Genomic DNA, 13,349 nt, shown 5'->3' on the forward strand with positions numbered 1-13,349 from the left:
GAGGACGAGATCTTGGGCCTGGCGGTGAAGGTGAAGCACGAGGCGCTGCACAAGAGGTGGGCGGAAAAAATTCGAGGACCTGGAGAATAGGTCGAGGAGGAAGAATCTTCGGATTCTGGGTCTCCCTGAAGGAGTGGAGGGGCCTGATGCGGGGCATATGAGCACGATGCTCAATTCGCTGATGGCGTGGGAGCTTTCTCGAGGCCCCTGGAGCTGGTTGGGGCTCATCGGGTCCTGGCAAGGAGACCCAAAGCCAACGAGCCGCCAAGGGCTGTAGTGGTGAGGTTCCACCGCCTTATGGACAGAGAGTATGTCCTGAGATGGGCCAAAAAAGAGCGGAGCAGCAGGTGGGGGAACACGGAGATTCGAATTTATCAGGACTGGAGTGCGGAGGTGGCTAAGAAGAGGGCTGGTTTCAACCGGGCTAAGGCGGTCTCCATCGGAAGGGGGTGAAGTTTGGGATGCTGCAGCCAGCGCGATTGTGGGTCACGTTCCAAGATCGCACCACTATTTGAAACGCCCGATGAGGCATGGAACTTTATACAAACTGAAAAGTTGGACTCAAATGAGGGTCTGTCGTGGGGGGATGTTTACCGCGTTTGGGGAATGTTCTTTTTGTTTGAGTGCTGGGTGGGGATGGGTGAATTGATTTGATGTGGGGGCTGTGGGAGAGTGTGGGTGTTGGAGGGGCAGGGCCCCACGGAGGAAGAGGAGGTGGAGGCCCAGGGATGGGGAGTTGGGGTAAGGCCGCAAAAAGGAGTTGCGCGAGAGGGGACGGGCTGGCTCAGGAAAGCGCGGGCTTTTTCCCGCGTTAGGGAAGGATGGGGGCGGGGCCGGGGGTGGGTGGGGGAAGGGCGGTGCTGGAGAGGAGCGCACACTGACTGCCAAGGCAGGGGGGGGGGGGGGGGATTCTCACACTGGGGGGTCGATGGAATGGCGGGAGAGGCCGGGGTCAGCAGGAGTCAGCTGGACTTACGGGAGTGTCATGGGGGAGCAAAATGGCTAGATGAGGATCTAGCGGGTGGTGGAGGGGGGGGGAACTGGGTTGCTGCTGCATTGGCCAAAAAGGAGCTGGAAGTAGGAGTGGTAGTCAGGGCGGGTGTCCGCTCCTGGGGGACTGGAGGGTGCGGGAGGCGCGGGCACCTGGCTGGCCCAGAAAAGGAAATAATCGGCGCCGGGGGGGGGGGGGACCGGCGGCGGCGAGTAGCCCCCCAATCCGGCTGATAACTTGGAATGTGAGGGGCCTGAACGGGCCGGTCAAGAGGGCCCGAGTGTTCGCACACTTAAAGGGACTGAAGGCAGACGTGGTTGTGCTCCAGGAGACACATCTGAAGGTGGCAGATCCGGTTAGGCTGAGAAAGGGATGGGTAGGGCAGGTCTTTCATTCAGGGCTGGATGCGAAGAACAGAGGGTTGCAATACTGGTGGGGAAGCGGGTGTCGTTCGAGGCACTAAATATTGTAGTGGATAATGGAGGTCGATATATGATGGTGAGTGGCAGGTTGCAGGGGGTGCGGGTGATACTGGTGAACGTATATGCCCCGCATTGGGATGATGCCGGATTTATGAAACGCATGTTGGGTTGGATTCCTGATCTGGAGGTAGATAGCTTGATAATGGAGGGGGACTTCAACACGGTGCTGGACCCAGCACTGGACCGTTCTAGGTCCAGGACGGGTAAGAGGCCAGCTACGGCCAAGGTGCTCGGGGGGTTGATGGACCAGATGGGGGGGGGGGGGGGGGGGGGGGGGGAGTGGATCCATGGAGGTTTGCCAGGCTGCTGGCCAGTGAATTTTTCCTTTTCCCACGTCCATAGAGCCTACTCCCGGATAGATTTTTTCATTTTGAGTAGAGTGCAAACCCCGAAAGTGGAGGGAACGGAATATTCGGTCATTGCCATCTCGGACCACACCCCACATTGGGTGGAGCTGGAGTTGGGGGAGGAGAGGGACCAGCGCCCGCTGTGGCGCCTCTGTGGGACTGTTGGCGGATGAGGGGTGTGTGCGGGTGGGTGCGGGGCTGTATTGAAAGATATTTGGAGCCCAACGACAATGGGGAGGTGCAGGTGGGGGTAGTCTGGAGGCGTTGAAGGTGGTGGTCAGGGGAGAGCTAATCTCCATTAGGGCCCACAGGGAGAAGAGAGAGGGGAGGGAGAGGTTGGTGGGGGAGATTCTAAGGGTAGACAGGAGATATGCAGAGGCCCCGAGGAGGGGCTATTTAGGGAGCGACAGAACCTCCAGACGGAATTTGACCTATTGACCATGGGGAAAGCAGAGGCACAGTGGAGGAAAGCGCGGGGGGGCGATGTATGAATATGGGGAGAAGGCGAGTCGGATGTTGGCACATCAGCTTCGTAAGAGAGAGGCAGCGAGGGAGATTGGTGGAGTTAAGGATGGAGGGGGGAAGACGGTGCGGAGTGCGGTGAGAATAAACAAGGTATTTAGGGACTTCTATGGGGATCTGTACAGTTCTGAGCCCCCAGCGGGGGAGGAGGGGATGCGACGTTTCCTAGATCAGCTGAGGTTCCTGAGGGTGGAGGTGGAGGAGGTGGCTGGTTTGGTGGTGCCGATTGGTCTGGAGGAGCTGGTTAATGGATTGGGGAGCATGCAGGCGGGGAAGGCCCCGGGGCCGGATGGGTTCCCGGTTGAATTCTACAGGAAATACGTGGACCTGCTGGGCCCGTTGCTAGTGAGGACTTTTAATAAGGCGAGGGAGGGGGGGCCCGCCAATGTCCAGGGCGCTGATTTCCTTGATCTTGAAGCGGGACAAGGATCCATTGCAATGTGGGTCGTATAGACCGATCTCGCTCCTAAATGTTGACGCTAAGTTGCTGGCCAACGTGCTGGCTATGAGAATTGAGGAGTGTGTCCCGGGGGTGATTCATGAGGACCAGATGGGATTTGTGAAGGGTAGGCAGCTAAATACAAATGTGCAGAGGCTCCTCAATGTGATTATGATGCCCTCGGTGGAGGGGGAAGCGGAGGTAGTGGCAGCTATGGACGCGGAGAAGGCCTTTGATCGGGTGGAGTGGGAGTATCTTTGGGAAGTGCTGCGGAGGTTTGGGTTGGGGAGGGGTTCATCAGTTGGGTCAGGCTGCTATATAGAGCCCCAGTGGCGAGTGTGGCTACGAACCGGCGGAGGTCGGAGTACTTTTGGCTGTACCGGGGAGCGAGGCAGGGGTGCCCCTTATCCCCCTTGTTGTTTGCACTGGCAATTGAACCGTTGGCCATGGCACTGAGGGAGTCCAGGAAATGGAGGGAACTGGTTCGGGGGGGAGAGGAACACCGGGTGTCGTTGTATGCCGATGACCTGTTGTTATATGTGGCGAATCCAGTGGAGGGGATAGTGGAGGTCATGCGGATCCTTGGGGAGTTTGGGGACTTTTCGGGGTATAAACTCAACGTCGGGAAGAGTGAGCTCTTTGTGGTGCACTAGGGGGACCAGGGAAGGGGGATAGACGAGCTACCGCTGAAGAGGGCGGAAAGGAGCTTTCGGTACCTAGGGATCCAAGTAGCTAGGAGTTGGGGGGCCCTGCACAAGCTCAATTTGACGCGGTTGGTGGAGCAGATGGAGGAGGATTTTAAAAGATGGGATATGCTGCCACTCTCACTAGCAGGTAGGGTGCAGTCGGTCAAAATGACGGTCCTCCCGAGGTTTCTCTTTGTGTTCCAGTGCCTTCCCATTATGATCCCCAAGGCCTTTTTCAAACGGGTAAGCAGGAGCATCATGGGATTTGTGTGGGCGAATAAGACCCCGAGGGAGTGTTTCTGGAGCGTAGCAGGGACAGGGAGGGCTGGCGCTGCTGAATTTGTGTGGCTATTATTGGGCAGCCAATGTGGCGATGATCCGCAAGTGGGTTATGGAGGGAGAGGGGGCGGCATGGAAGAGGATGGAGATGGCGTCCTGTAAAGGAACGAGCCTGGAGGCGTTGGTGACGGCACCGCTGCCGCTCTCACCGACAAAGTATACCACGAGCCCGGTGGTGGCGGCAACGCTAAGGATCTGGGACCAGTGGAGACGGCACAGGGGTGCAATGGGAGCATCGGTGTGGTTCCCGATCAGGGGTAACCACCGGTTTGTCCCGGGGAAGATGGACGGGGGGTTCCAGAGCTGGCATCGGGCGGGGATTGGAAGAATGGGGGACCTGTTCATCGACAGGACGTTTGCGAGCCTAGGGGCACTGGAGAAGAAGTTTGAGTTACCCCTGGGAAATGCCTTTAGATATATGCAGGTGAGGGCTTTTGTGAGGCAACAGGTGAGGAAATTCCCGTTGCTCCCGGCACAAGAAGTTCAAGATAGGGTGATCTCGGGTGTATGGGTCGGGGAGGGCAAGGTGTCGGAAATACACCAGGAGTTGAAAGAAGAGGGGGAAGCGCTGGTAGAAGAGTTGAAGGGTAAATGGGAGGAGGAGCCGGGGGAGGAGATCGAGGAAGGTCTGTGGGCTGATGCCCTAGGTAGGGTTAATTCCTCCTCCTCGTGTGCCAGGCTCAGCCTGATACAATTTAAGGTGGTCCACAGAGCGCACGTGACGGGGGTGAGGTTGAGTAGGTTCTTTGGGGTAGAGGACAGATGTGGAAGGTGCTCAGGGAGCCCGGCGAACCATGTCCATATGTTTTGGTCATGCCCGGCACTGGAGGGGTTCTGGAGAGGAGTGGCGGGAGCAATATCTCAGGTGGTGAAAGTCCGGGTCAAGCCAAGCTGTGGGCTAGCAATATTTGGAGTAGTGGACGAACCGGGAGTGCAGGAGACGAAAGAGGCCGGCATTCTGGCCTTTGCGTCCCTAGTAGCCCGGCGAAGGATCTTGCTAATGTGGAAGGAGGCAAAGCCCCCCAGCCTGGAGGCCTGGATAAATGATATGGCTGGGTTCATAAAGTTGGAGAGGATTAAGTTTGCCTTGAGAGGGTCTGCGCAGGGGTTCTACAGGCGGTGGCAACCATTCCTAGACTATCTCGCGGAGCGTTAGAGAAAGGTCGGTCAGCAGCAGCAGCAACCTTGGGGGGGGGGGGGGGACGGGGACTGCTTGGGAGGGTGGATGAGCAAGAGATAACCTGAAGGGTTGGGGAAACTGGCACGTACGGGAGAGGGCCAGTGTACAAAGCTGTGCAAATATATCATTTTGCCATGTATATATCTTGCTCTGCACGATTTCTCGTTTTTTTTTTTGTTACGGGTGGGGGGGTTATTGTTTGTAAGGAAGAAAAATTGTGTTAAAAAACCTTAATAAATATATATTTTAAAAAAAATAGTAGGTTCTTTGGGGTGGAGGACCGATGTGGGAGGTGCTCGGGGAGCCCGGCAAATCACGTCCATATGTTCTGGTCGTGTCTGGGCTGGATTGGTTTTGGAGGGGTTTTGCGAGGACTATGGCCCAGGTGGTGAATGCCCGGGTCAAGCCGAGCTGGGGATTGGCATTATTTGGGGTATCGGACGAGCCGGGAGTGCAGGAGGCGAAAGAGGCCGGTATTCTGGCCTTTGCGTCCCTGGTAGCCCGGCGGAGGATTTTGCTACTATGGAAGGATGCGAAGCCCCCTAGTGTGGAAGCTTGGATCAGTGACATGGCAGGGTTCAGCAAGCTGGAGAGGATAAAGTTAGCCTTGCGAGGGTCTGTGCAAGGGTTCCTCAGTCGGTGGCAACCGTTCCTAGACTATCTCGCAGAGCGTTAGGAGGACGTCAGCAGCAGCAGCCCAAGGGCGGGCGGGGGGGGGTTTCTCTTGGGGTGGCGTTTGGGTGAAGTTGGGAGGGGGGGGTTTCCCTATTTGTGTTTTTAAATGTTATATGGGGGGGGTTATTGTACATGGGGGAAATCCAATGTATAATTTCTGATTGTTGTGTTCTTGTTTCTTTCTTTTTGTTGGGGGGTGGTTTAGTTGAAAATTTGTTGAAAAATTTGAATAAATATATATTTTTTAAAAGGGTAACCTCCAAGGTGGTGCACATGAAACTGGACTCGGGCCCTAAGGAGACCATAGTCGGGGTGTCGGACCAGCCAGGGTTGGAAACTGGCGTGGAGGCAGAGGTTGTAGCCTTCGCCTCGTTGATCGCCCAAAGGCGGATCTTGTTAGGGTGGAGATCAACCTCTCCACCCTGTGACCTGGCGTGGCGGGGGGACCTGCTGGAACTCTTGACTCTTGAATAGGTCAAATTTGAACTGAGGGAGGGCAGCACGGTGGTGCAGTGGGTTAACACTGTGGCCTCACTGCACCGAGGTCCCAGGTTCGATCCCGGCTCTGGGTCACTGTCCGTGTGGAATTTGCACATTTTCCCCGTGTTTGCGTGGGTTTCGCCCCCACAACCCAAAAATGTGCAAGCTAGCTGGATTGGCAACACTAAATTGCCCTGTAATTAGAAAAAATGAATTGGGTATTCTAAATTAAAAAAAAAAAAAAACATTTTGAACTGAGGGGAAAAATGGAGGGGTTCTACAATTCATGGGAGTTATTTATTATGCACTTTGACGAATTGGATCACATTGAACATTAGGGGTGAGGCTGGGAGGCTTGGGGGGGATAGGGACGGTATGTGTTAATGGTGACTATGGGTGATTCCTGATTCCTTTTTGTCATTTGTTTATGTTATCATGCGGGCTAATGTCGGGTTTGGTGGGAGGATGGGATCGTTGTTATTGATGTGGGGATTGACATTACATTCGTAACTGATTATTGTTTATTGTTCGTTGTAAATTTGGGAGAAAATGAAAAAGTAGGAGAATAAAAAATATTTTTTTTAAATAACAGATACAGACCATCAAACACTGAGGGGAAAGGGACAGAAAATATGTGAAAAATAAAAGGATAAGGATCCTTGATGCACAAGATGACTTTCAGTCAATGTCTTTATGAAGTTCAGGCTTTTGTTTCTGCCTTCTAGGCTTGAAATGATTTTCTCTGGCAGGGTTGTCTATTTTCTCTGCAGACTCCGCATCATTTCAGGTTCACAGCGAAGGATGTGCCAGGCACTCACTGCCTTCAGAACAATAGAGCAGTTCTTTCATTTCTGCAAGCATTGGGGAGCGAGGGAGTTCCTTTTGCATTCAAGGTCTATAAACTTCCACGCAGAAAGCACTACGAAGGAACCAATCACTGACTGTTGTTAGGCAGAACACTGTGCCTGGCCAATCCACCGGCTGCCAGTTAATCAATCGAATCGAGTTCCTCCAAAGCTGGTTTCTAAGATCCACTTGGTGTGGAGGAGTCTGGTTTCTCCGATCCAAAACACAAAACTTGGGAACAGCAAGCAGGCTGTTTCAACAGTGTCTTCTGTTGAAAGGCACATTCCAATTATGAGTCCACAGACCAAAAATAATAAAATAAAATAAATGGGAATAAAGGAAATAACAGGAAGGAGTTTTGTACCTGTGATGAATGGTTACTGTACCCTTAACACCATGTAGGTGATGCCTCTTTAAGACTGGGTTTGGAACCCTGGGAGACTCCACCTCCGGCTCTCCTCACCAGGGAGCCGTATATAAGGTGATTCCTTGTAAGTGGCACTCAGTGAGCACTCATCTCTAGCTGGCTAGTTCTCTGCTTATTAAAGTCTTAATTTACCATTCCACACTCTCGTGTCGTTATTGAGGGTACTACAATTTAATAAGCGGAGTACGTTAGGATGGACACCGGTCACTAGCCAGAAAAGCTCAACCTGGAAGCACGGACACCGGAGGCCAAAGAAATTTTTAAGTACTGGCTCCGCTGCTTTGGTAAGTGGGTCAGTAACTGAAGGACAAATTGGCAAAATAACCAGACAAATTTCTTCACATAGGTTTTTTGTGATTTGGAGGGCACGATGAAAGATGGTAGAAGCAGATTCCGTAGAAACTTTCTAAAGGCAACTGAAGATGACTAATTTTGAGCACTATGGAGAAAAATTGGACAGCTCTCTCCAAGAGCCAGTACTGACACAATGGGCTGAATGGTCTCTTTCTGCATTTGAGAATCAATGCTTCATTGCTTTCAGCATGATCTGTGAGCCTTTAGGTACAAGTGGACTCTAATATCCAGGCCTCTTTCCTGCTCAAAAGATTTCAATTCAGAATCCGGTATGGCATGCACATGACTGGCATTATTCCTACCTATGAACATTAGAGTATGTTTATCTACCCTAAGCGCCATCTGCCACATGTTAATACACACCTTCCACTGCATCGAAAATTTATATTTTCTCATTTGGGATTGTAATGTACTCCCCGTATCAGATGCACACTTACAGGCAGCACCCCAATGTCTTCATCTGGATTATGCTACCAAGGTACTGGTTCTGCTGGTTAAATCTAGTTAAAATTATGCAAAGAGGAGGGAGCAGCAACAAATCAGGGAAGGTTTGTTACGGCATGTGAGATATCAATCTGTTGGCATCGAAATGTAAAATTGCCAAATGGTGCTCATACACGAACTTATTTTTAAAATTTGTATTTAACACCTTGAAATTATGTTTTTTTAAATCTTACTACAGATTCTTTCGATGATGGAATTGTACAGCTGAAGGATATTTCAGTATGGAGAGAAGAGGCAAAAAGTAAGTCGCTTTTATTTGAAGCCTGCTTAGTTTTGGGATTTAATTTTAACGGGTCCTTCAAAATTAATGAAGACATCAAGAATTGAGTACAGAAATAAACACAAGGTAATGTAGAAATATCATATATTTGAGCATTGTGATAAGTGTGATTTAGATCAACTGAGACATGTTCAGGAGCTGTACCTAAAGGACGCATAACCTACTTGTTTATATTCTTGACCTTTAGCATGTTTGACAGCTAACATGAAGAGATTGGATGGTAGTAAGCCTTCCACTAGCACAAACACATCCCGTTTATTTCACATACAATGACAAAACATGCACCTTTTATATGTGTTCTTTTCATTGGAACGGTTATATCTTTTTGAAAGTTCATTTTTACAAGATGTGGGCTTCGCTGCCTCGGCCAACATTTGATGCCCATCCCTAATTGCCCTTGAGAAGATGGTTGTGAGCTGACTTCTTGAATGGCTGCAGTCTTTCTGGTGCAGGTACACCTATAGTGCTGTTAGGGAGGGAGTTCAGGAGTTTGATTCAGTGACGGTGAAGGAACGCCTATGTGTTTCCAAGCCAGGATGGTGAGTGACTTGGAGGGGAACTTCCAGGTGGTGGTGTTCCCTTGTGTCTGCTGCCCTTGTCCTTCTAGATGGTAGTGGTTGTGGGTTTGGAAGGTGCTGCTGAAGGTGCCTTGGTGAGTTCCTGCAGTGCATCTTGTATGTGGTACACACTGCTGCTACTATGCATTGGTTATGGAGGGAGTGAATTCTTGAGGAAGGGGAACAATCCAGCGGGCTGCTTTGACCTGGATGATGTTGAGCTTCTTGAGTGTTACTGGAGCTGCACTCACCCAGGCAAGTGGAGAGTATTCCATCACACACTCCTGACTTGTGCCTTGTAGATGGTGGACAGGCTTCCTGGAGTTCAGAGGTGAGTTACTCATCGCAAGATTCATAGCCTCTGACCTGCTTTTGTAGCCACAGTATTTATATGGCAAGTGCAGTTCAGTTTCTGGTCAATGGTATCCCCGAGGATGTTGATAGTGGGGAATTCAGTGATGGTAATGCCATTGAATGTCAAGGGGTGATTGTTTGATTCTCTCTTGTTGGATTTATTTCTTAGTGGATTTTTTTCTCCAAAAGGGGCAGCACTGTGGCACAGTGGTTAGCACTGCTGGCTCATAGCTCCAGGGTCCCAGGTTCAATTCCGGCCTCGGGTGACTGTCTGTGTGGAGTTTGCATTTTCTCCCCGTGTCTGCGTGGGTTTCCTCAGGCTGCTCCGGTTTCCTCCCAACGGTCCAAAGATGTGCAGGTTAGGTGCATTGGTCACGCTAAATTGCCCCTTGGTGTCCAAAAGGTTGGGTGGGGTTACTGGGTTATGGGGATCGGATGGAGATGTGGGCTTAAGTAGGGTGCTCTTTCCAAGGGCTGGTGCAGACTCGATGGGCCAAATGACCTCCTTCTGCACTGTAAATTCTATGAATTAAGTGAACATTTATATTTTGAAAAAGTGTGAAGGAATGCTGCTGTGTTATGTTTACAGTAGTCAAGTCCACTCATTGCAACCCAATTTCTACAAGGAGCCTAAAACAGACCCGATTAGTGCCTGTTTTAGAAAGCGTCCAGCGAAACCTGATTATTGGATGTGGATCCCCAAAATTTCGAGCCCTCATCTTCACTGATAGAATTCCAGTGCAAGTCTGAAGAGGCAAGAGGAGCATGTTTACACCTCCTTGATTGAGTATCTCAAATAGTTATATAAGGGCTTGAGTCAACTGGAATTCGCTATATTCCTAATCTAACAAAGCTTCCAAAATATTCAATAATGAAAACTGTAGACATGGCAGCATCTGTGGGGAGAGAAGCAGAAGTTAACGCTTCAGGTTTGTATGACTCTTCTCAAATGTTCTGCTGGGGAAGGCTATATCCTGATGTTGTGAAATTACAAATCAGAAACTAGGTTTTTCCTCATTGTACATAGTTTGCTAAAAGGTTCAAGAGAAATTATAATGAGGTAATTATCTCTTGTAACTTGGCTGCAATGTTTCCACCATGCAGGGGATCTAGAACTAAGAGTCATTGTCTCAGGATAAGGGGTCAACCATTTAGAACTGAGATGAGGCTAAATTTCTTCATTAAAATGGATTACAATTCTCTACCCCTCAGAACTGTGGCTGCTCAGTCATTGAGTATGTTCAAGTCTAAGGTCGATAAATTTAGGGCACTGAGGAAATCAAGGATATGGGAATAGGGAGGAAAGTGGAGTTGAAGTCAAAGATCAGCCATGATCTTAGTGAATTTCACAGCACGTTTTAGGGACTCTATGGCTTACTCCTGTTTCTTTATGTTTGCAAAAAATATAGTAATCTATTCATAAGTTATTTGCTTTGTTTATATATGGGAACTATATTCACCAATTTACACTTCATTTTGTTACAAGTACGACACAATGGTTTATATGTACAGTTCACTCAGCAAGATGCCATTTTTTTAGTTACAGACATTAAATTGCAACTTGCTGCATCACCGAGTAATATAGATTTGAGTTCCTAAATTCCCCTCTCGAATTGAAGATCCTACACTTATTATCTACACCTTCTTGGAGTTGGCTTTTGAGTACCTATGACAGATAGGTCAGTGTAGATCTTCACCCTTGCCCTTTGAATACAGAAAGTTGAGTGCTATTGAAAGAGGACTTAAGAGGAAATTAATTGCGCCTAGAAATGTTTTCAACTGATAATTTGCCGTTAACTAAGTCCTAACCAGTTTCATGTCCTTTTCAACAACAACTTGTGTTTACTTGGCCCTTTTAAGGTAGCAAAATGTCCTGAGACACTTCACAGGAGTGTCATCAAATAGAATTTGACATTGAGCCACACAACTAGATATTTGGGGAGGTTACAAAGAGCATCTTAACAGACAGAAGAGAGATAGAGGAGGAAAGGTTCAAGAGGGAATTTTAGAGCCTCGGACCTTGGCCGACAATGGTGGAGCACGAGATGATAAAATTGGAGGTGTCGAGGGATATCTGGGGGTTGTAGGGCCCGGGTGTGAAATAACAATAATGGGGATTTTCAGATTTCCAAGCTTATTTCTTATTCATTGCCAAATAGCTACATGAAGCAATATTAGTAATAGCTACTTGCCAGAATTATTCTGGTATAGTATTCTATTCATTTGCAATTGCTTCTGGTTCTAATCCTAAATTGATGCCTCCTTGTTCTTGATGGAAATTATAAAATCTCTTGACAACTTTGTTGTAACTATGTAAGCAGAAGGTTGTGTTTAGTTACTTTAAAGTTTTGTGCAGCTTTGTTCCCATCTTGCAGGAGTTGCTTCCATTACAAATGAGACAAATTCAATGTCAGAAGTCTCAGAACAGAGCATTATGATTCCCAATGCAGGCTGTCTTGTACTTTGTGTTTAATCTGAAATATATGGAGTCGGAAATTGTGTAAAACACCATGGTATTTAACCTGATATTGTGTCTCAATTTTTATTGGAACGATCAAACCTGTATCTTTATACAAATCTGCAATGCTTAACTGGCACTCCAGTTAAAATTGCAGTGAAATCTGCCATCCTCTTTTTTTTTTTTCCCCCCCTAATATCTTTCCTTCCCCTTAATAACCCCACTCTGTGGATGTCCAGAAGCATGATGATGGAACACCAAGCATGCAGATAGAAAAAATGAAGGTCCTAAATTCATATTGTAAGAGAAATTAAAATAACCTTTTTCATCTCCCCGCCTAAGTAAACTCTTGTAGAAAACAGGAAGCAGCTTTGAGATTTATTGAAACAGCAATGTGAAATAAAGCGTACAATTGTAAAAGCGGGTACAGGAGCAAAGGGACCTGGGGTAGATGTGCAAAACCATTGCAAGTGGAAGGGCAGTTGAGTAAGTGGTTAAAAGGACATGTGGAATCATGGGATTTAAACAAAAGTATTTTTATTGCACAAATTTAAGATTTATACAGTTTACAACAAATCCACAAACCCCCCCCCCCCCCCCAAACCAGTAAGCCCCCGACCCCACCCTCAGCAGTCAACGGTAACCAACTTCACAAAATGCAAAATAAATCAACTACAACTATTGTACGTAGAACCCGTCACCCCCCCCCCCCCCCGTTTTCCAGGGCCAAAAACTCAGCAGGTCCCCCTGCCACGCCGAGGCACAGGGTTAAGGGGTTGGAATTCTCGGCAATTGCAGTGTCAGATCATGCTCCGCACTGGGTGGATATGGTACTGGAGAAGGGGGTAGCGCAGAGGCCGGGGTGGAAATTGGATGTGGGACTTTTGGGGAACCAAGGCAGCCTCAACCGAGGCTCTAAAGGCGGTGGTGAGAGGTGAGGTAATTTTGTTTAAGGCCATGGTGGACAAAGAGGAGAGGTTGGAGCGGCAGAGGGTAATAGATGAGATGTTGGAGTTAGATAGGAGGTATGCAGAGGATGGGGACCCGGCGAAGCTGGAAAAGAGGAAGGAACTACAGGCGAGCTTCGACCGACTGTCTACCAGGAAGGCAGTGCGCCAACTGGGATGAGCAAGGGTTGCAGTTTATGAACATGGAGATAAGGAGTATGTTAGCAGGTCAGCTCCGGAGGGAAGCAGTGGCAAGGGAAATTCTTCAGGTGAGGGATAGGGCAGGGATGTTGGTGGTGGCTCCGGATGTGATTAACAAGGTTTTTGAGGAGTTTTATGAGATATTGTACAGGTCAGAGACACCTGGGGGAGACCATGAGATGCAAGAATTTCTAGATGGGTTGGAGTACCCGAGGTTAGGGGAGGGGGACAGGGCTCCATTAGTAGGAGTAATAGTGGAGCAGGAGATAAAGGATGCGAT

General features: G+C 49.0%; 1 protein-coding gene across 2 annotated transcripts in view; it reads left to right on the forward strand.

Moving 5' to 3' along the window:
• Nucleotides 1-13,349, forward strand: part of macrod2 (mono-ADP ribosylhydrolase 2) — a 1,493,168-nt gene that overhangs the window by 56,767 nt on the left and 1,423,052 nt on the right. For both annotated transcript variants that reach the window (XM_072506634.1, XM_072506640.1), the window contains exon 2: nt 8,451-8,513. In XM_072506634.1, the coding sequence (XP_072362735.1) occupies nt 8,451-8,513 (63 nt within the window). The remainder of the gene's footprint in view (nt 1-8,450; nt 8,514-13,349) is intronic.

The sequence above is a fragment of the Scyliorhinus torazame genome, chromosome 1, assembly GCF_047496885.1.
Source record: "Scyliorhinus torazame isolate Kashiwa2021f chromosome 1, sScyTor2.1, whole genome shotgun sequence".
NCBI lineage: Eukaryota > Metazoa > Chordata > Chondrichthyes > Carcharhiniformes > Scyliorhinidae > Scyliorhinus > Scyliorhinus torazame.